Source organism: Magallana gigas, chromosome 6 (assembly GCF_963853765.1).
Source record: "Magallana gigas chromosome 6, xbMagGiga1.1, whole genome shotgun sequence".
In the NCBI taxonomy this organism is placed as follows: Eukaryota; Metazoa; Mollusca; class Bivalvia; order Ostreida; family Ostreidae; genus Magallana; species Magallana gigas.
The window spans coordinates 43,794,681-43,818,404 of record NC_088858.1 but is presented as its reverse complement, the minus strand read 5'-3'; the positions used below and the strand labels follow the sequence as shown (position 1 = coordinate 43,818,404).

At 33.7% G+C, this 23,724-nt stretch overlaps 1 protein-coding gene across 13 annotated transcripts in view; it reads left to right on the top strand.

Moving 5' to 3' along the window:
• LOC105349075 (dmX-like protein 2) overlaps positions 1 to 21,518 on the top strand; it is a 49,689-nt gene extending 28,171 nt beyond the window's left edge. For 6 of the 13 annotated variants that reach the window (XM_034469857.2, XM_066088847.1, XM_066088839.1 and 3 more), the window contains 25 exons: positions 155 to 320; positions 704 to 1,848; positions 2,166 to 2,287; positions 2,814 to 2,849; positions 4,403 to 4,719; positions 5,025 to 5,353; positions 5,497 to 5,606; positions 5,858 to 6,103; positions 6,699 to 6,853; positions 7,108 to 7,211; positions 7,408 to 7,538; positions 7,978 to 8,173; positions 8,293 to 8,407; positions 8,708 to 8,812; positions 9,820 to 9,834; positions 10,351 to 10,398; positions 12,727 to 12,851; positions 13,247 to 13,388; positions 13,959 to 14,042; positions 19,165 to 19,225; positions 19,732 to 19,862; positions 20,098 to 20,175; positions 20,386 to 20,530; positions 20,796 to 21,013; positions 21,181 to 21,518. In XM_034469857.2, coding sequence (XP_034325748.2) covers positions 155 to 320; positions 704 to 1,848; positions 2,166 to 2,287; positions 2,814 to 2,849; positions 4,403 to 4,719; positions 5,025 to 5,353; positions 5,497 to 5,606; positions 5,858 to 6,103; positions 6,699 to 6,853; positions 7,108 to 7,211; positions 7,408 to 7,538; positions 7,978 to 8,173; positions 8,293 to 8,407; positions 8,708 to 8,812; positions 9,820 to 9,834; positions 10,351 to 10,398; positions 12,727 to 12,851; positions 13,247 to 13,388; positions 13,959 to 14,042; positions 19,165 to 19,225; positions 19,732 to 19,862; positions 20,098 to 20,175; positions 20,386 to 20,530; positions 20,796 to 21,013; positions 21,181 to 21,390 — 4,534 coding nt within the window. In that variant the 3' untranslated portion in view covers positions 21,391 to 21,518. Of the gene's footprint in view, positions 1 to 154; positions 321 to 703; positions 1,849 to 2,165; positions 2,288 to 2,813; positions 2,850 to 4,402; positions 4,720 to 5,024; positions 5,354 to 5,496; positions 5,607 to 5,857; positions 6,104 to 6,698; positions 6,854 to 7,107; positions 7,212 to 7,407; positions 7,539 to 7,977; positions 8,174 to 8,292; positions 8,408 to 8,707; positions 8,813 to 9,819; positions 9,835 to 10,350; positions 10,399 to 11,511; positions 11,536 to 12,726; positions 12,852 to 13,246; positions 13,389 to 13,958; positions 14,043 to 19,164; positions 19,226 to 19,731; positions 19,863 to 20,097; positions 20,176 to 20,385; positions 20,531 to 20,795; positions 21,014 to 21,180 lie in introns of all 13 variants that reach the window. The other 7 variants (XM_034469866.2, XM_066088843.1, XM_066088840.1 and 4 more) reach the window with 6 other exon arrangements.
• Positions 21,519 to 23,724: the final 2,206 nt, after the last annotated feature.

The following is a 23,724-nucleotide window of genomic DNA, read 5'->3' as shown; positions in this document are numbered from 1 at the left end:
ATCTGCATTGACAAAGTTAATTTTACATGTATTTAAAAAGTATCTGAAGACAATGTTTTGTTAGGTTCACATGTCAAGAGTTTTGTTGTACCATAGGCCTGTTATATGTTTGATGTTACAATAAACATTTCATTTTTCCCTCTTCCTTTACTAGGTCTGTTGACAACAAACGTTTGATGGAATTCTTCAAGAACGACTTCTCAGTGGATAGATGGAGGAAAGCAGCCCTCAAGAATGCATATGATCTTCTGGGTAAACAGAGATTTGAGCATGCAGCAGCTTTCTTCCTTTTGGCTGGATCTCTACCTGACGCCATTGAGGTACCTCAATAATATCTCGCATGACAAATAATGGAGAATTTTCATTTAAATTAAAGGATATTTAAAGGACATTTAAAGGATATTTAAAGGATATACAATGTCAGTTGAATGTACATTGTTGTCATACATTATCATACTTAACTCGATATGAGTTCAGTCCAGTTATTTAGACGAATAGATAACTACTTGATTCAGGAAAAATAACTCTTATTTACCTCTCTTGATCTTTTTACTTACAATCTACAGTAATTGATCCTCATTAATAATATGCAAAATTGTTCATGCACATAAGTCGGGTTCCTTTTTATACTTTCGCTTCAGACAGATATTTCAGTTATTCATACATTATTGATTTTTATGCTATAGTTATTTTATTTTTACAGGTGTGTATCAACAATTTGGAAGACATCCAGTTGGCTCTAGTTGTGTGCCGTCTCTACGATGGAGAGACCATGATGCCGGAAAGTGCAAAAAAAGTTCTAAACCAACATGTGATTGGATTGGAAGAAAAAGACTCTAAGACTGTGATGATCACAGGGAAATGGTCTTCAGACCCATTCCTCAGAAGCATGGCATGGTGGAATTTCAAAGAATACCGAAAATCATTGAAGACTTTGCTTTTGTCAAACTCAACAAAAACCCAGTTAAGTCCTGACAATCAGGAGGGAGAGGTGCAGAGTGCAATGCCAAATGTTTTCAATTTCTACAATTACCTGAGAACTCATCCTCTGATATTGAGGCACAAAATCACCTCCGCTGCTCCATTAGCTCATAGGAAAGGTGTCATTCCTGGCTTTACTCGCCAGCAGACGATCATTGAAGAGCAGGAATCCCTAGTGTTCATAGACAAGGTCACACCCATGGAGCGTCGTCTCTTTTTCAAGACTGCACACACTCATTTTACGAATGGGTGCCCTCTCTTGGCACTGGAAGTGTTGTCTAAACTTCCAAACATTATCAAAGAGGAGGACATTGAAAGTGACGATGAAGATGATAGTGAAAGCATAAAACCTTTGTCAGAAAATATCAGCACAGGGACTCTGTTAGCCGAAAATCTGAATAACAGTGAGTCTAAAGGGGGCTATGATTGGGGAAGCTCTTCAATGAATGGAATGGTGAATGGAGACAAATCTGAAGCTATTGATTGGTCAACACCTCTTTCTACTGGCAATAAAGCTACCAGTGAATCTCTGGACTGGGGAGCCCCAGTGTCTAGATTTGACATGGACGAAGAACCCAGGTTTACCCTCAGTTCTGAGGAGAGTGGTTTGGACAGTGACTTTGAGAACCATGCAAATGAACAAAACAAGCCAACCCAGAAAGGAAAATTACAAAAGGTTCCTAACATCATAGTGGAGGATGACTTGCCCAATGGACATGATGAAACAAATTCAGACCCCAAACCTAGTCACAAAAATCAGATTGATATTTTTGCTCAGCAGTATAAGTTTATAGCTTGTCTGAAAGTTTTGATGGAGGAAATGAGGACACTAGCTACAGGGTTTGAAGTAGATGGAGGCCAGCTAAGGTATGATAGAATCACATGAAAAACCTTCTGTTCTAATATGTTTCAACCCAAAATAGATAGATCAAGGGATACTGCTTATAGATCAATATTTATTAAACAATATTTAGGCTTTTTCAAAGGAAATGTTCTGATAATTGATAAACATGACAATGAATTGTATTAATTTTCTCAATACATGTATTTCATATCCTCATCAGATCTCCACTTAAATTGATGCCCAATATTTAAGGAACCCTAGAGGATATTATTTTCAAGAATTTATAGTTACTTGACTTTTAAGATTTAAATAACTTATCAGAGTTTTGTTGTTAACCAAGGTTTCAGCTTTACATTTGGTTGGAGAGAGAAGTGGAAGTCTTACAGTATCTCTGTAACTATGGTGACTCCAGTACTGCAGCAGACGACAATCAGCCCAGCCAAGCTATCAACTACTATGAAGGCAAGTTATCACTTACATTTCATGACTTATTTCAGTAAGTGTATTGTAGTTAAAGTGAATGTGCAACAGTGATTCAGTGTTATTAAAACAAATACTTAGCTGGAGAAGGCATTTGCTAATCAGAAGAAGGTTGACAATGGTTTGCAGTTCCTGTTTTAGAATTTAAAAAAAAATCTTTTTGATTTTCGCTAAAAATATTCAGATTATTTTATCCCTTTAAATGAATTTTGAGTATTTTTAAAAGGATTATCGTGCTGCAAAAATAAAATCATCATCATAGTTGGTTCAATACATACTCTATATATGGATTGGTTTATCATTATAATGATATTTATGGAATATAAACAGGAAATGAAGAAATCAAATTTGATTGAATATTAAAGTACAGAGAGAAAATTAAAACAGCTGGTAACATGAAATAGCTAACTGCTTTAAATGTTGCTTTAAAACACAAAAAGTTAATTATAAAGTGACTAGCAATTGGCAACTACATGTAACATGACTTTAATGTTGTTTTATATGATAGACTGTGTCGATCCAGCATCTTATGTTGAGCTGAGCGGTATGACATCATTAACAAGCAGCTTGCCTTATCTTGCTGCTTGACAAGTCATTCAATATATTACTGAGCTTTCTCTTTGCATGCCATTTTTATCATCTACCTGTAAAATGCCAACTTTGTTCCCTTTTTTTTCAACTTCAACCTAAAATTTTATTATGTTGGTAAACAACTTAATTCACATCCTGGTACATTATACAATTAATAGAAGCTCATATTACAAGTGAATTATTGATGTGAATGAACTGTGTAGACAAATGTGAATTGTGTTCTGGCCCCAGGATCATGAAGCAAACTTGGACTTAAGTCAAAAATTATAAACTGTCTTAATGCCTCTTGATTAAAAAAACACGTACAAAATTGAAATGCTACATGTATTAAAAGTTCCTGATATAATGTTGCTAATTAAATTTCAGTCGTCATTTTATGATAAAACATTATTTTATGACTGATCAAAATGTTGACTTCAGTCTGAAATTGCTTCATGATCCTGTGTACTGAATCTGTAAAGAATGTGTACATTTTGTACATGTTGATCCATGTACATATAAGTGTTTTATATCTTTTCTTCATTTGAAAATCCTCAACTTCAGCTTATGTTTTCTGTAGAAATTCATTATATTCAATATCTTGCGCTCATGTTGTCTCTATGAAATTCATAATTCATATCTTCAGCTCATTTTGTCGTATATTCAATCATATTCATTCATTATTGAGTGCATGTCTATTGGTAATGTAAGATGACCCTCCAAATTTTTTTTTTTAATTTTGATTTCCAAGCATACATGTACATAGTTTTTCTTAACCTTTTCAAAAGGAAGTTGACATTATGATAGTGGCCCAATTGAAACAAAATTGAAATTCATGTAGTACATCTGTAGTATAAAGAAAATATGAGTGAAGAGCTTTATAAAAATGTGATGAAAACTTTATGCAATTAAGGAGTGGTTAAGGTTTCTGTTCTATTTTATTGGCTAGATGCTAGCATTAGAATTAGAGACTTCAACATCATAGCTTCATTGTAGTTGTGAGCTGTTTATCAACACCAATCCCCATAGTTGTTTGGTGGGGCTATATTTTTTATTTAGTTGTTTGAATACCTGCAATAAACTGGTGCAGCGCAAAATAAATGGACTTATATATGTATTAAGTTTTTAATAGTGCTTAAATTGTCATATGTACTATATTAAGAATGATAAATACACTATTTTGAGGATGGAGTATTTTAATTATTTTGGCATGAATTCAAATTGAAATTTTCTGTAGCTAAATTTTTTTCCTAAAAAAATTAATAAATACTTTTACCTTCAAAAGTTTCATATACGGTATCTACCAAAAGAAAGGATGTCAAAAATGTGTCAGTCATTAATTTCCTCCAACATTGAAGCTTCTTATGTTAATTACTGCTTTGAGCCATGCACAAAAAGCTAATTGCAGCTTAGCAGCAGAAATACACGTAATTAAGTTACAAGTCTTGTGTTCATCAAATCATGTTATCTCATTCATCTGACACTGTTACTGTAATAGCAATTAATGATCTGTTTTGATACCAATAGATAGCAGTGCCAATTTAATCAACTCCTCATCCTTTGAGGACAGCAGCATGTACCTGGATGTCTCAAACAGGAAGTTCAGCCGGTCCATGTCCATCCGCTCGGACACCTCCTCCAGCTCCATCAAACCGACCCTCCACGAGGTCATCCTCGCTGAAAAGATGGACTTTGAGGCCAAGCTGGAGCGCATGTCCAGGAGGAAGCAGTGGCTGCGTAACCACCAGCAGTTACTGCGGACGCTGGCCAGCTACTGCATGCTTCAGGGGTCGGGAGGGGGAGGCCTGGCTTCTGTACAGATGGAGCTACTACTTCTGTTACAGGCAAGTTTCCATTAATAGGATTCACCACGTTAAAATTTAGATCAACTGTAAGCAAACTTGTATATTTCATAGTCATTCATCGTTACACATATTAGTTTAATCCACTCTGTCAGAATTTTTCAAATTGAATTTTAGCAAACTTGTATGTTTTATAGCTACACATGTACATTATACATGTGAAAATCTTGTATCATTGGTTCAAAATACAGTGTATGTGATAATATAGCAAGATTAGTATTGTTCTACTCGTCATTTGTTCTTTCGTTCAAAATGTATATTTAGACTGAGATAAATCTCAATTGTAGGAGCATCAACAAGAGAAGCCCCAGCAGCAGCTGTTATCTCCCTTACCTTTCCCTACCACACTTCCCCTGTTATCAGCTAGCATTGCCAGCTCAAAAACGGTGGTGGCGGACCCCATCAAACACATCCAGTGTATGACCCAGGATCTTCTTCACACCGTGATAGAGATGACCTTACCCCCAGGGATTGGCAGCCACATGAAAACCGTGTTCACCATGAGGAACCTGAGCCTGGCTCTGTCGGCATGTGTGTATCAGTGTTTGTGTGACTGTGATAGTTTTGTGGTCTCACTCAGTGAGAATGCCGATGCCTCTCTAGAGGGGTTTACTAGGTACGTCACACTGTAAATCAAAGAAAAATTTGTGTACCATTCTTAAACAAAATATTTGATAAAGTTGTGTAATTCTGACTGTGAAATCACTTGTGCAGTTCATGTTGGTAGTAAATAGCTTTTTTCTTCTGTTTTGGTTGCAGTCATAATTTTACCAGTGCACAAGCAGGTCATTTGATGGCCGGTGTTCAGAGATATCGCCGGAGATCCAGCTCAGGGGATGAAATCAACACTCCACCAAACAGGTGGCCAGGTACAACTAACATCCTGTCTAGCAATGATGCTTTCTTTGAAAAAGAAAAAAGAACCTGATTTTAAAATGCAGTGAATATGTAGCTTATATTATACACAATGATATTTATTTTTAAAAAAACCAACAGTTTCTTCCAACAATACATATGCATAAAAAGTTGAAACTTTGAAATTTGATTCAGCAACAAATGTAAAATCAATGTTTTTCACTGAAATCGATAGATGTACCCCTGAGACTTTCTCCTTTGACAGGTGTTCAGGGACTACGTGCAATGTTGGTGAGAGAGAAGGATGAGAATGCTCCCATACTTCACATTCTGCTGTGTGAGACCCTGGTGTCTGTATACGTCAGTCTTCTTGTGACCGCTTTGGCGACCTACGACTGCAGCATGCTGTACAAACTCATCGCCCACAGATTTGTCCAGCAGATGTGGGGGGCTCTGTTTGGGGGAGGATCCAAAACTGTCCTCAAAGTGTCAGAGTCTTCAGTACCCCTCAGTTAGTATAATTTTTTACATCACTGTTTCTAACAGTTCATCTTAAGAAAATGAAGATTATTCTTAAGATAATTACTGTTGACAATTATCATGATATAGGAACTATATACAGTGAAATATTCGCCCCCCGTTTTATTATTGCCCTGCTCGCCCTCGTGTCAGCGGACGAATTTAAGATTGGGTTAATTCCAATGTCTCAAATTATCTTTTATATTAAACATAACTTTGTCCAGGGAATTCAAGACAGGGTGAAACTGCATGTGTTGAAGGACGAAAATTGCAAGAGGAAAAATACAGTATATTGAAGTTTCATGGTTTGTTGAATGATTTGAATTCATTGGAGTCAGTATTCATATATTGTCAATTTTCAGCATGGAGCATCAGCATCAGTACAATGAGTATAGAATGAGATTCATAATTTGTTAAGAATGGGAATTAGTTAGTGATCTAAAAGACTTGAACCATCACCAATTCTAATGATTTCACAGTACCGTACATACATGTATATGGCAAGTGTATATATACAGCTTGCCTACTACTGCTCTTGTACACAATTGTTTGGCAAATACATAGTTTGTCTTTATTTTATAAATCAGAGGGAATAGATGAGGTAGACAAGCAAAGACTGAGGCTGGTGAAGCGGGTGATGGGAGGGACAGGGGGTAAGAACCCTCCCTCCTCCAAGGAGAAGCCGGTCAAGGAGACCTTCATCCCCCCTGAACTCAGCATGGTCACGTTCTTCATGACAAAGGTGAGAGAGAGATGTTCTACTAAACATATCCTTAATAGTCAATTTAGTTTTATTTTTTGGTTACAATAATTCCTATTCATAAAATTTTTTATAATTCTGTTTTATGCCAACTTATTTTACAATTTTGGATTCTAATTGGTCAAGCTTGAGATCAGGCATACATAAGAATACCAGAGTTTCAACAGATTAAAAATAATATAAAATAATGTTGTAAAACAGTTGCTAAAAGACTTTTTTGTTTACTTCCCTTTCAGCCCTTTACCAACCCAGCTGAGGGTGTATTTATGTATGATTCTGAGGATTCCCTGTCCTCAGAAGATGAGAGCGATGAGGAGTTTGATGATGGATTAAATTCTTCGTAAGAAGAGAGAAATATTAGATATGAGAGAGAATTGAAAGAGAGAGAAAGAAAGAAATTAACAGATAGAGAAGAGTGAAAGAAATAAAAAAGAGAGAATGAAGGCTAAACAGCAAAAAAAATTACTGCTTGTGCAATATGAAACCAAATAAGCATCTTTAGCCTAGTGATGTCAGTAGTTTGGTTTGTATCACAGAGCAATGTCAGCAGTCCAGCAGCACACGGACCCCACCTCCTACTCTTGGAGTCTGATTCGTTACTCCGTCATTAAACTGGTGCTCCACAACCTCAACACATTCCTGCCACAAGTCGGAATAGATTTACCAGGTACGCCATAGGCTATGGTCCATACTAATTAATCAAAGCAAGGTGTCAGAGGCAAAAAATGAAAAAAAAATTATGGTTCTCAGCCGCATAGGGTTAAATGCTTCTGCCATCATTAATTTTATTGCCACATTGAAAAGGGGAATAACAAAATTTTCAATTTTAAGTTAAAATATAAAATTTGAATTATCGCTTTTTGCAACTCTTGTAATGAGAAAAAAACTACCTGCCTGTCTCATTAAATGAGATTTTTGGTCTGAGAACAAATACATTAAATTTTTTTAACTGAACCTTCATTGGACAGCCGAAGGTGATCACATCTTGTACTGATTACCCAGTGATGATTAAAAGAAAGAGTCACCTTTGGGTGTCCAATGATGGTATTTGACAACAAAACAACTGAAAAGAATATGTAAATCAAAGTGTTTATTGTTTGTTTCAGAATTGCCTGTATGTTCACCTTTACTGCATGCTGTGTTAAAAACACTAGAACAGTGGATGGCTATTTTACAAGGCAAGCTGGAGTTATTCTCAGGGCCTCCAGATGATTTCATTGCTAACCTTCATATAGATGTCATTCCAGGAAAACCACATTCCAAATTCAAAGCACTCTTAAACCCATCTAACTCACCATTCATGTAAGTGTTAACGATTAACTAATTTTCATAATCATTAAAAATTTTTGTAAGGTTTTAACATGATTAGTTTTGAAAAAATTGATCTGTACTTGTATTTCTTTTTGTTTTTTTGTTTTTAGAGATGCTCATTCTACTTTGCCCATAAAGAGGCTCTGGTTTTATCTTATTAAACAAGAGCCTTTGAAAGAGGTGTTTATTAGATACATATTTAGGAAGAAGATCAACCAATCAGAAGTAAGTACTGCATGTAGGTCAACCAATCAGAAGTATATAATGCATGTACATTTTGTAGCTCACCCAATCAGAGTCAGGTTTTGTGTTGGGTGTGTTGAATAGAAGTGATATAATAGCAATAATTGGTAAAAAAAAACAACAAAAAACAAACAAACCTATTATATCAATTATCAATTACTAGATAACAATTAGAATAGTGATATGTATTTTTAAAAAAAATTAAAATGAGATATTAAAAGCAGATTTTTGATGTGAACAATTACATAAATGTATGTATTAAGCTTTGAATTGTCATAACAGGAAACTAGCACACAAGCAGATTCAGAAAACAACATGAAGATGAAAGAACCAATGAAAATCATCCATAAGGAGCAGGACATCATCACCGCCTTTGCTCTCAATCAGGTACTCTTTATTTTGTTGAAATTCTCTGTAATTGTTATGATTTGAGTGTTGTAATGGCAAGTAGACCCGTGATTCCCCATTTATTTAAATTTTTTACTTGCACTTTTACAATAACATGATGTTGACCTACTGAACACTTCTTTGTTTATAACAGCTAATTTTTGTGCAGAAATGTTTAGATTACCAGGTATTCTTTATTAAGCTTTATTTCAAAACACAGACACTTGCTGAAGAGAGAAATTGATAAATTGCTTTATTGGGCTATGAGAACTTTTAAAAAATATTATTTAATATGTATATAGTTTAAATCAGTAAATCAAACTCAGACTCAAAAATCAATAAATTGATCACACTTAATTTTTTGTAAAATTCTAAAGTTTTAGCAAGTGTAAATAATTCTGCAAGACATTATTAAAGGGACTTGGACACGATTTGACTGAAAATTTTCAAATTTTATTTTTCCATTTTCAATGTTTATACTGATAAATATAGAAGTTTTTAATGCTATGTCAAAATTTGAAAGTCTAATATCAATTTATAAGCAAGATACAGAGTTCATAATTCTTTGTTTTGTAAACAAAGCTCGAATATTGTCACATGTGTTGTATTGGTGTAAGTTTTAATCAAATGTATCGTTCTTTTGTTGATACTAGTATTTATGAAGATAATGAGTTGTTTAAGTTGTTTTTTACATGCATTTTGTCTAAGAAATGGTAATTCTTTACATTACATATTTTGTAAACAACTATAAGACTCGAGCTTTGTTTACATAACAACCAATTCTTACCTTTGTATCTTGCTTGTAACTTGGCTTTAACATCCAATATTTTGGTAATTCATTTAAAATGCACCAGTTAACCATTTTATACATAAAAAATAAAAATAAAAATTTTTGATCTTAAATCGTGTCCAAGTCCCTTTAACAATATAAGTGCAAAATCATTATCATTATCATTCAATGCATTTAGTTCTGAATCATTTTTGATTTCAATTGACAATGTTCCCAGTCTCAACTTCCAATGGTAAGTGTAGCATATAAAGACAATTCAGTGCCATTTTTCATTGGATATTCAGTCACAGCTTTCGTCTGTTTCAATGTTTGATGCAGTGACAACTTTAGGAAAGCATGATGCATAGTAAATGTAGACAATGGGAGGGCAAATTTGAGTTGTTTTGCAAGTGCACAGAGAAGGGAATTGCATTTTGTACTAGAACATGTAGAATTATGGAACAAGCATGTAATAGTTTGAAGAATTATTACATGTTATTGAAAACTACATTGTATCATTCAAAGAATAATTCCATGTAATTGTTTAAAGAATAATTACATGTCTTTGAATGTTTAAAGAATATATTACATGTGATTGTTCAAAAAACAGTGATAGAAGTCCATCTAAATCATGGAAAACTGCATTTTGTGAACCATTGATAATAATAATTTTTGTACATAATGTCTATCAATATTTACATGTAGCATTAAGAGGTGGCTGTGTGTTTATTAGCTTATGAATGACATGTGCAATGTGTTATGGTTTCAGATCAGTAATGAGTATTCTAGCTATGAACAGCTGAGTAGATTTTTGAATGTAAATATCATTGGTTAACAACACACTCAGGCTATATCCTTTTAACCTCTTATTCTATGAATTGTATTATCGACTTCAATCTATTATGCTGATGTTCAGCTCTCAACTCACTACATGTACCTATTAACAGCAACATTTAATATTAGTCTTAATGGTTATATATATATTGCATCTTCAGTTCTTTTTATTACAGAAAGACATGGTTATTGTATCACTTTCAACATTTAAGCAAAATTTTAAGTTATCATTTTAATAAGACCAATTTCTAGCACGTACCCATAACACTTCATGGTGGAATAGTACCTATTAAGCAGTTTCTGTTAACATAAAAGGTAAACTGTATTTATTGATTCTATGAAGCAGTTTAAGATACAAAGAACAAGCTTCTTGATCATCAAAAATACCCAAAATTCAGCAAATTTCCAAAAATCCACGAATGGAGATAAGTCAGATTACACTAAAACTTTCAAAGAAAATTTTTAAAAACACATTAGACAGGTTCTGGGCCATGGTTTCTTTTTTAGTAAAATTTTGTAGGTACTTATTTTAAGTGAAACAGATTGTAGCAAACTACATTCATTCTATAACCATGGGGTTTTTTTTGAGTTGGATAATACATTTATATTTAGTTTGTATGCACTGCAGTTATAATAAAGTAACATTTTCTATCACTGTGTATTACATTCATTTATAATAATCACTCATATTTCACACTTTTGGAAATATTATGGGCTATACTTTTATGAATGTAGAATTATGTATTACGTTGGTTCAGTAATAGGACTAACGTATTTTGTTGTCATTAAGTACAACAATATTATATTAAAATGAATTTCTAATAAATAAAGATCTGCATTCAGCTTGTACAATGTAATGTTTTTTGAAAGAAAATTGCTGTACAGTAATATATTGACATCCATGCATTTGTCATCTTTTCTCTATATTTAGGATTGTATAATCAAGATTAATTATGCACAGCCTATACAGATTACCAGAGATTAACTAACATCGCATAATTGTATGTATTAATCTGGTTATGGATCGACTGTCTAACCACTAACCATCGTTACATTCCTGTAAACCACATCCTAATATTCGTGTAAAATTTTACAGCAGACATTTTATCCAGTTCTTCATGTAAGTGTGAGCCACTAACACGGCTGGTGTTTGTAGAGTGAGAGAGGGGGATCCAAGAGGAGTGGTTACTTTAAGCTCACTGGGGCCTAATTCCTACAGTTTTTTGTTCAATGAAAGTCTGTCATCTTAGGAACAAAGTGTAATCAAAAAATATCTTTTAATGATATGTGATTTTGGAATTATCCCAGATTGTTCAGAATATGCATGGGTGAGCGATGTGGTTGCATTGAGGGTTATTTTTTAATTGCAAAGTTTCTTTCCTGTTGTTATTAAGTTGAATTAACAAATTGGATGGGCCAAATGAAACCAGTGGTTAGAATTATTCCTTTAGTTTATGTGTTTTTATTTTAATTCTAGAAGTTTGGTTGGTTTATTTTTTTAATTAAATATTTCTTATGCTTGTATATATACCAGTACATTTACCGATAATTCACTGAAATAGCTTGAACCACAATTTCTTGAAAATGAAAGGATAAACACATGACCTTGTACATGATTGTATAAATGAGGAAAGGCAAAAATATTTTTTATATACCCACAAAGTTTTATATGACAAGGTTTTCAATATTATTATCTTTGAAGCCATGAAGTTAAATGAAAAAGTTAAGAAAATCCTCATATAGTTATAAAAATAAAAATTTGTGTACTTTTTAACATGTTATTGTAAATGTATTACCATTGGATGTCTTTTCTTTTTACTGGATTTTTGGCAGAAACAACTTCATCTAAATCAAAGATTGTTAACTGCCCTTTATATATATATATTAAATATGTAGATACATTCTATAATGTGCGAAATCTAATCACTGCTCACTTGTAAAATATGAAATGCCAAATATAAAACATTTACTGTGTTAATTAATTTAAAAATCTCTCTCTCATTAAAATTATCTTCATTGACAGTATTCTAGCTCTCTTAAAGACACTGTAGCTGCAGTTGATGTACAGTATATACATGTAATAGGCTTGACTAGTAATGAAGAAAAGAATTTCTAAAACAATTCTAAATATATTTTGTTATCAGTTTAGAGAATACATTGAGTACATGTAATGAAATTGCTTATAAAAAAACCATTTTATCAAAGTTTTTGTAATTGACTAACATTAAAATGATGTTAATTGTTAGTTAATAAACAAATATGAATGATTATGATGATCTGTATGATGTACATTGTATTATTCTGTTCCTAGGCCAATGCCAATCTGTTAGCGCTGTCCACACAGAAAGAGATCGTAGAGCTAGACATAGGCCCTGTCCTGGCCCCGCCCACCTGGCTGGAGGACGAGAATGAGATGGATATCGAGTACATCAAGAAGTAAATATGAGTTATGATTGACAGCTGTCTTATGATGACAGTAAATCACTGAAATGATTGAATGTATTTATTACCTAGGGAAGTTGTAGCAAGTAGTGTAAAATATTCCATGAACATTCTTTGTATATTTGGATCATTTATTTCAAGATGATAATTTCTCCCTTTCAAGTAAAACTTTGTTGATAAAGAAAAGCAAAATAAGTCTTTTATTTGAAGTGAAAAATTTCTATTTTGCAGCAATTTATTTTAAAATTTTTGGCTAGGAAATTTAGAGATTAATTTTTTCTATGATTTGATATGCTCAATGAGAGATCATTCAGATGCTAATGACAATGTACAATTTTGAAATGGGAACTCATGCCTTGCATAACTCTCAGTACTTTGATTGGTTACAGTCCCGCTCCCATTGCACAGGACTCGGATTTCTATGTAGTACAGACTCCTGCGGACACCCACACTTCCCAGTACAGCTCCAGCGCCAGCAGTCCCCAGTCCCCCGGTCAGACTAACTGGTCCACGGGCCGCAGCACTACTGTGGTAAGGATCCTTCAGGGGTCAAGAGTTTCCGATCTTTGATATTAAATTTCTTATTTTGTAAAACTGCACTGTCAATTTATGCATGTGCTTAATTAAATGTGATTTGAAATGCAAGTAAATGTCCACTTGTGTCTCCAATATGCTTTAGTCAAATGTACTACATATTGAATAATTGTGGCACATTTGAAGTTTGGGCTTTGCTAACGAGCAAAATTGATAAACCAAAAATGGTGAAAAGGAAAAATGTCCAAAAAATCTTCAAGTTGTCTTATTTACTGTTCATGTGTGTAGTTCTTGTTACTTGAAATAATTTTTCAGAAAATGGTAAACCAATTTTTAATCCTCTAGTTTACAATATTATTGCTACTAATTAAAGAATAGAATCACTTGTTTCTTGTTATTAGTCCTTTCCTCTCCCTTTTGACAATTTAGAATAATTAAAGTTACATGTAATATGCAGATCTTTTAATATTGCTAAAAGTCCTTGAATATAAGAATGTTTCTAGTAAACCCAAAGCTAATAGTCGATAAATAGCTTTCTGTTTCTTTCTCTCTTGCGGCTAATCTCAGACAAAAGGGATTAACATCCCAGGGATCACAAATCCCCACATATCTCAGCAGATTCATGACAGGAGCCATCGTCTGCTGAGAGTGGTAAGTTAGCTGTTGTCACGTGACCCAGAATTCTCCACAACAGAGTGGTTGTGCTCCCCTTAACCCACTGTGAATTGAGCTCTGTTGTGTGTTAGCTAGACAGCCTCCTTTGTGATTGAAGAAATTGCTGCATATTTATTTTTTGTATGTGTTTATGTTCATTTAAATTGTGCAACCTTTTTATTATTTTGATGTCATCTGTAGTGTGATTTTGGTTTACATGTCTGAGTTGAAGGAAATTGATTTGGTTGGTTTTTTTTGCGTAAAAACTTCAATAGCAAAACTAATTTTATCTTAACCATATGTAATTTACACCAACTCTACTATATTTGCAAAGTTTAAAGAAAATCTACAATCTCGTACTTTTTAGAGGCCATTTCAAAATACAGGTACATTTACTATAGATATGTACAATGGTCATTTTCTGCACTTTGAAGCAGATTATAAAAATACTACAATTTAAGCGATTTTCCTCAAATTGTAATATGTGCTTAGTAATAACATTTTCTATCTTACATGTAAAAAATACTAAACTGTATATTGTCTGGTTTTTAGTGGGGGTCATCTCAAAATATTAAAATGCACCAAATTTTGCTATGTTTTGAATACATATTGTATTTGTAGTATTACAAATGTAGATTGGTACAATGGATTCATTAAAAAATTAAGAAAAATAATCCTGAGGATAGCATTATTCTGTGTGTAAAATTTCAAAGGCATACGCTTTTTCTTTTCTGTTTTTTCTAAAAATGTACTCCTTCAAAGCTTCATTTTATCATTATGTCAAAGAAGCACATTGGCAACGCTCACCTACCAAACAACTGAAAAATCTGTCAAAAAATAAAATTCCTTTAAAAATATAAATAATTTTATTTGTATTTTGTTTATTTTGTCAATTTGTTAAATTGTATCAAAACAATTTAATGAAAGGTATAAATACACTGTATTTTACTACAATGCACAAAAACTTGCCCAATGAAAATAAATAAAGTCGGCCATCAAAATGTGCCTTAAAATTTTCACAAAACTCAAGTTTGAAACAATACAAATTGTAATTACTTATAATGTAGGGCACAATATTCTGCTTCTATGCATATGAAATTTTTCCACTTCGGCCCCACCGTTTAGCACATGCGCATCATCAAACATACTATGATCGTTAAAAATAGCTGAAAATTGTAGATTTTACTGCAGTATTTCCTAAATTTGAATGTGGCCACACTTGAGTACCTCTTTGAAACTTTTAAAACTGAGAGATATTGCATAAATGCTTCTGCCTGCAAAATTTCGTAGAGGTACTCAAGTGTGGCCAATATGTATTTTACAAATTTTGAAAATTTTAGTAACAGAAAATAAAACAGACCACTCTATTTTAGGGTAATTATTTGCTTCCTTTTTATTGAAATAGCAGAATTTAATTAATGATGATAAAGAATAATTTGTGATTATTTACAAAATCATCATTTTATTAAATGTTTGAGGAAGAAATGCATATAAACTGAACTTTAACATGTTTTATCTAGTAATTTTATACTGTGTATTCATGCTTATATCGTGCATCATCAATGACGTCATAGTTTGACGTTTGCGACGTCAGATGAATCTGTACATGGAATCTTGAGTTTTTTCAGTATTTTGCCAATAGAATTTCCCAGTAAAGTCTGCATTTTTAAAAAGCATTATTTCTAAGAACCACGGTATTATTCAATTGCAGTAGAACATGAGATACATGAACATTGCTAACAAACTGAACAAAAATTAAATTATGGCAAAGTTAACATTGTACGTACGTAAGTAAATATATATTCCTATACCTTTATGTAGAATAAGCGATAGCATGTATAAGTAGCTAATTGTGGTTTTTTTGTCAAACGGTGAAATGCATTAAACGAAAGGAAAGATGCAAGCGATTTTTTTTACACAAGTACGTGTTCCTGAATATCGCGGGAGAAAGACAGTCGACATCACGTGTAAACATGTACATGTACATATATTTGATTAACTTAACTTATTCCGTCAAAAAACTTGATCATTTAATTCCTAATTACAGCTGCAAATGAATATTAAGCCATCGTCCCTTGCATAAAAACATTTTGCCAATGCATACGTCTTTTCTTTATCAGCCACCTGTTGATCAGTGTTGATTCGTCGTGTGGTCAATGCCGTTACATGCAGTTACACTCCTTTCTAAAAGATCGATTGTGTCCGTTTCGATGAAGACGGCTTTTGGTATACACAGCTTAGAATACATTATCAACATGTACACTATATAGAAGTCTAATCCTAATTGCGAAGTCTTTGTTGATACTTTGTCCAATAAAATAAAACATCGCCCTAAATATGTATACATCGGTGACTTACTTTTGCCTATAAAATTCTCGATTGAAATTATCTTCGATTATTTTATGCGTATTAAATCTAATTAAAGTTTTTCTTGTATGGCATATAGAAAAAATTCAGATTGCCGGGCCCTTTCTTAAAAAAAAAAAACAACGATGAGTACAGAGAGATTTAAAACAGAATTTGTTTCCATTCAACCCCCCTCCCTTCCCTACCCTCTGAAAAAATCGATTTACGGCCGAGTTCATGACAAATCTATGTATATGATAACACAAACTCTACATGCTTGATATGAATTCGACTTTTCAAGACAATTTAACGACATTATTTATGGGCTACTGCTTGATGTTTTAAATAAAAATGTTCATTTTAACCCACATTCTCTCTCTCTTTCTCTCTCTCTCTTCTCTCTCTCTCTCTCTCTCTCTCTCTCTCTCTCTCTCTCTCTCTCTCTCTCTGAAATATGATCTTAATTTTCAAGACATTTACGGATAGCTAATCACTTGTAACAATTCTCAAAAGACATGAATATCACTTGAAAAAAATAAATGTAAATGAATAGACGTTATGGCATTTATAAGGAATAATTAGCTCATAGAAATATTTTTAAAGAAATCGATATTCTTTTTTCATTTAATTAATGAACATTAAAACACTGCTGTAATGTCATTCCCTTGTTCCAGCAGTCAAAAATTTTACTTGTGACAGTCCGATATATTAGAGAGCTTCTTAATATCAGACCATTACCAGTAGTTACAACTCTGTTATTCTTTAAAATCGGGCTGTCTTGGGAATCAACAATGATATTCAATTAAGTACTATATATGCCTCAAACACTTCTGTATGAAAAAATATCACAGTTCTCGGCCCTATAACGGGACTCGAAACTGTTTTATATTATTTCATACAGAACTGCTTTCGACATACTAGTATATCCATTACATAAACATGGTCGCTAAAAGGTTTTATTGTTCACTTGAACAGTTCGTGAACGGTGAGCGCACAGTGAGTGCACTCTAAACGAACGGTGAGTGCACGCTGAGCCGAATTTGGATAGCGCTTATGAATGGTGGATTATGAGCGAACGCAGAGCGCAAACGCAAGCGCAAAGTGAACGGTGAACGATATATGTACTGTCTCTATGTGAACGCAAGATGAACGATTTATTCGGAGTGCCCCGGGAGGTATTGTTACATTGTGTTTCGTTGGTAATCAGGAAATAACAACAATAAACTACATGTTTGTATTGTTATAAGCCTAAATATAATATTATCTGACTAAACAATAAGGGACTAATAAACGAACGCAGTGAGCGCAAGGCTAAATCTTTGTGAACGCACGGTGGGCGTTTTGTGAACGATGAGCGGGAACGGAGCGGAGAGCGCAAGTGAACGCACGGTGAGCGCACATGGACGCACGGTGAGCCCACGGGAAAATGGGAAAATAAAACATTTCAAAGGACTGAACCCTGGCATCTAACTGCCTTAAAGCGCCAGGATTAGGTGAAAATATCGAAGCCTTGAAACAAGTACCGTAAAATAATCATGTAGAATAATGTACACAGAATGTTACAGTAATGCATCAAAATTCGAGATTACATATATCTCTATTAAATTCAATTACCGTATCTCTGTCATATTTATATATTTATTTTTAATAATTTGTGATTACACTGGTAGAATTCAATGATTAATCCTCATTTATACACTGCGCATCATCAGCATTACTTCATGCAGTTTCAAATTGCAGAAAAAAGAACTTTTAATACACCGACATATTTAAATGTACCGCCGTTATATTGACCTTCAGCACTGGTCCCTGTAATATTTTTTAAACTTTATTGTAATAAGCTTTTCATGGTATTTTCATCAATAAATTTATTTTCGTAAATTAATTATAATGTCTACATGATAATTTTATTTGTTTTTTGTTTATTTTATTAGATTCAAGTCATACGTAGTTTTATCATTTCATGACGTTACTTAACAAAAATGACGTCTGTTCTACAATTTTCATCAAAACAATGCCATATTGTAAACTCCGTTTATAAAAAAAGTATGATAGATATCGAAAAAAGAAAAACAGTTATGAAAAGCTAAGATTCTACCCTATATTTTACCAAAATATGGTAATTTTTAATAATAGGGCAATTTTTGATGCTTCGTGGCTCTAGCTCTTTGTGAAAACCTCCTTTCTGTCCTTCTTCCTTCCCTCCTTAGTCTACTCCTGAATCTGTACAAATTGAAACATGGGACAGCTGATCTCTTTGATATTAAAAAGTTGTTTTCAAACTGTTTTTATACAGTGTACATGTATGAGCTGTGCTTTATTCTTAAATGCTGAAATATTCTTAAACTTTGTCCATGATCCTGACTTGCAGAGTGGTTTGATACAAATTTCTTTTGAGATGTTAGTTTTTTGTGTTCTTTGATTTAATGTCCTGTCAGTTAAAAATGTTAATGGTTTTCATTCTTTTTAATTGATTTTGGAATCTAGTGGTTGATTTCCATACATTTAACATATTTTTCATTTTATATACTGGAAATGAGACAATATCTGACTTGTGTAATTAATGGACTGAGGTAACGCACACTTATAGCTACCATTTCTGTAATATCGAGGTGAAAAAAAGTAGAGGTTCATACATGTAGGAGAATTCATGGAGACCAAATTGCTAATAAAATGCAACATGAAAATATAACAAAAAAGGTCTTGACTATGATTCAATATTTTTTTTAGATATAACAAAAAAGGTCTTGACTATGATTCAATATTTTTTTAGATATTAAAGAGGCCAGTGGCAGGAGTCAGAAGAATTGGTCCGCATCCAAACCTCCCTCATTGTAAGTAACTGTAACTGTTAATTTCTAATTAAACGCAAGGAGTTATTGTCCATATAATATAATAATGAGCATTTCACAAAGATTTTCAGATCTTGCAGTTATTTTTAAGACAGTTGTAAATTACATGAAATTAAATAAAGATTTTGTTGTTTGCAATTCAAACATTCAAAAAGTTATTTACTGTGGAATAATTTTTATTTGTTGGGTCAATGCTCATGGATAGCCGAAAATTTCCTGGTTCATGGGGACATAATTTTGTTGGTAGTGTAATTGGGATAATTTTGATAAATACCGGTATTTAACAAATGCTTGTATAATATTTACATTCCTAGGGATATAAATTCGTGGGCAAGGGTTACCAATGATAGCCACAAACGATGATTTCACAGTAATCATAGAATTGGTCCACAACCATGCCCTTATACACATTTGATAACTTTCGCCACAGTTTTGGTATATTTCTTTCTTGAATGTTGACATAAGGCTTATCTTGCATGTATTAACAGATTTGACAGGGAGCGCTGATGGAAGTGTCCGGCTCTATGAGTGGGGACACATACAGCCACTAGCCATGCTGAGGCAGCCCGGGGCCTTCCCCAAAGTCACCAAGGTTCTCTTTAGTTCTCAAGGCAACAAGGTCAGTATCTACTTTTATTTTCTCATCTGAAATTTTCTTTCTGTGTAGCTTTCAAGTAGATAAATATCTCAGAATTGGTTTTTAAGAATTCACTTTGTGTTCAGATCAAATTTTTTTCACAGATTTTTTTTTAAACCCCAGGCCTGTTTTTTTTTGTTTTTTTAGAAGAAACCCCATTTTTGAAAAGAAAATTTGTTTTGTTTTCAAATATCTTATGTAAGGCTTTTTTTTCCAGTGCTGTGTCAGTGATACAGAAGGAGATGTTTGTCTGTGGCAAGTTGGACTAGGAAGCAATTTCACCAAACCAATTATGGTATGTTTCTAACACTAGATATCTGTATGCACACCTGTTTAATACCAGTTTTGCCTCAAATTTGATATTCATATTTTAAGACAATTCAGAGTATCAAATCTCTCATGTACATAAATATTGATGTTTATCAATGCTTTTTTCCAATAAGAAACAACTTTGAGTGTGGTTTGTCAAAGCATGAATTGTATTTTACTGTCCTGTCTTTGACAGAGTCTGCGATGTCACAACAAGACGACCAGTGACTTCAGCTTCATCGGATCCTCCAGCCTCATCGCTACAGCGGGACACTCCTCAGAGAGCAGAAATGTCTGTCTGTGGGACATGCTGCTACCCCCAAGGAGTGCCTGTGTGCATTGTAAGTACAGTGAACTTAACTATGACACCTACTCATACAGAAGCATTGGAAAGATTTTGAAGAATTATAAAAATCTTAAAAAATCTTCTTGATTATATTTTTTCTAAAAATATTTTTCTGTCAAGCATATTTTAAGTTTTATCAATGCAGGTCAGTTAGTTTTGTGTCAGATTTTTATCAGAAAGGGAGACAATTCATTAAACTTGTGCAATACAAAATTGCTGTATGTTGTGGTTACATGACATTGTATTCTATCTGTTTACAGCTTTCATCTGTCATGAACATGGATGTCCAGCCATTGTGTATGCCCCCCATCACCAGCTCCTGATCTCAGGGGGCAGGAAGGGGGAGGTCTGTATATTTGACATCCGTCAGCGACAGCTCCGGCACACCTTCCAGGCCCATGATGTACCAATCAGATGTCTGGCTATGGACCCAGAAGAGGAGTACTTCGTCACAGGCTCTTCTGAAGGGGATATCAAGGTACAGATTCCTCAGACTTGACTTGAAATTTTTACCCCTCTACCCCCATAAAAGAATTGTTGTCTTCTTCTATTAATTTTTGAGGATTCAGTAGATGAAAAGTAAGATTTTGTTGTGGTTAATGATACAGAGTTTCATTGCTAATTTTCTCTCTGATCATTTTACAGGTATGGGGATTGGATGTCCATCAGCTAGTCGTCAGTTTCCCAGGTGAACACAGTAAAAGTACATTCTTCAAAAACATTGGCTCCACTTCAGGAGTGACACAGGTAGCCATTGGACCAGAGCATAATCTGTTCTCTTGCGGAATCGATGGATCGATGAAGTTCCGATCACTTCCAGAGCGAGACAGCATGGTACGATACTGGACAGCGTAGAGCGGCGTAGCTATAAATAGTCTAACAAAATGCATAATCATGACAGTGATTTCAGCAATGGCGTATGTTTTTTCTTCTTTTGTGTTGAGCTCATGCATAGCAATGAAATATATTCTGGAGGCTCAGAAGTATTTGTTGTCCAATTATTTTTTAAAGTACTGTAGCAAAGTATAGTATATATGATTGTTGAACTGTGGACTTGGTGAATATGTACTTTGCAACATGTTCTTGTGTTCAAACTACATGTAATCATGATAATCAATGTTAATATTCCTTTTGATAGCACAATAGTCAATTACAAGCAATGTCTGTAAATAGTGCCATTTAATTTATTGAAAAGTCCCTACATAACAGACTCAGTGATGGGTAGATGTAAACTTATTAGACTCTGTAAATGATAATGTTGGCTTATTTAAGTGTTTCTGAACAAGTTCCAAGCTGTTTTCCCACCTTAGTTTTCTGACCTCAGTCCTTTAGAGGGATACATTGTATTTTGTCTGTGTTGTGCAATGTATTTAAGAAAAGAGAAAACTGCTGTATTTTGAAAAGAATTCTTCGAATTTATTCCAGACATGTGATAGTGTGTGTGCTTAACTAAGGCATTGTGTATTTATTTGTGCACTCATTATGTTACAAAGTATTCATGTACCTTGAAAGGTGGACCAATTTGTTATACACTGCTATGGTGCAGGAATCATATTGTTAATTTCATTGAATTCTAGTCTATTTGGAGTGTAGTATGCAAAAATTTATTACATGTAGTATGATTGTGAAAAAAAATCAATTTGATGTTGCTATTCCTATCTTCCATTTTTCTACTATCAATCTATTATTTTCATTTCTATATAGGAACAAATTATGAATCTAATTTTATGGAGATTTTTTTCACACAGACTGTAAACTTTCTAGACTTCAGTTTCATCCAGCAAGCTCCTATTAAGGTTTTCTCACCAAGTTTCTTTTAAAGGTTTTTGCTCAAGGGAAATGAGAGTAAAATCTTATCCAACTATAAATGAGAGGGGATTAAAATTATTTGTTATACTTTCATGTTAAATACTGAAATCTGATTGGTTAAGACGCAGTCAATAATATTTACTATTACCCTCAGCGTTAGCAACGCACTTGGCAACGGGTAACATTAAAAAATGTTACATGCGCGAAAATTATGCGCGTACGGTTCGCTGTAGAATTCACGTTATTCCTATATAAAAGCAGTAAAATTTTCTTAAAAATTTTAAAAAAGACATTCAGTATAACAAAATAAATAGTGCCTGTTTGGGAGGATAACAGTTGAAATTGACACCCCTCGAAAACCATTGTCAACCTCCGCTTCGCGTCGGTTGACAATGGTTTTCTCGGGGTGTCAATTTCAACTGTAACCCTCCCAAACAGGCACTATTTATATAATGATACATGTCATTAAAATTCATTTGATCTCAATGATAAATTCCAAAATGATTTTACTGAAAGAGAATTCTGCTCCAGTGAGAGAGAACTGCAGCAAGTGAGTTATTGTACTAAAATAATTAGTAGATAACAAATGATTGTAAGGCATACCACCGTGATTGTGTGATAAGGGCAAATGTACATAAGTGTGTGTGTCACACTGTTGATACATGTCTTGTGAAAGCTACAAGTGCACGCCTGTTATGCATGTACATGTAGTGTAACCACCCCCCACCCCCCCCCCCCCCCCCACCCCCGTGTTACCTGTCTGTTCCTGTGTTGTTTTATGTTATGTCTTTTATTTTGTTGAATATTAAACAAGCTGTTGGTCTGTGATCATATCTAGATGATTCTATCTATGTTGGTTTTCTTTTTAATCACATGATTAAATATTAGAATATCACTTTCTGGGTGTTGTTCATGATCAGCAAGGTTATGAAAACGGGCTTATTTTGATGCCACATGGTACAGGGGAAACAACTGTCTGAAAGGGTTGATCTCAGAAAAAAAAATTTTGTTTAAAGAAAAACACTTCTGAATCATTAGAAATACCACTGTCCAATATTTACAACAGAATTTCCAAAAATATTTTTTAAAAATTAGAATTTTAATTGTTCAGAATGTGATCCCGAAACAAAAAACCGGGCCCCAGGGAAGATGAAAAAATCTTGAAGTTGTAAAACTTCCTCTCAAGAACTACTCTGCTACAATTATTTATATTACAAGTACGATGGAGCCATCTTCGGCCTGATATAGCGTAGAACCTAAATCTTGTCCGGCGAAACCAGTATTATCGCTCTGAAGGGGGGGGGGGGTACAAGGTTCTTCATACATGTAGATATAATCTTTAAATATCATCTCAAGAACTACAATGCTGGGAGCTACCTT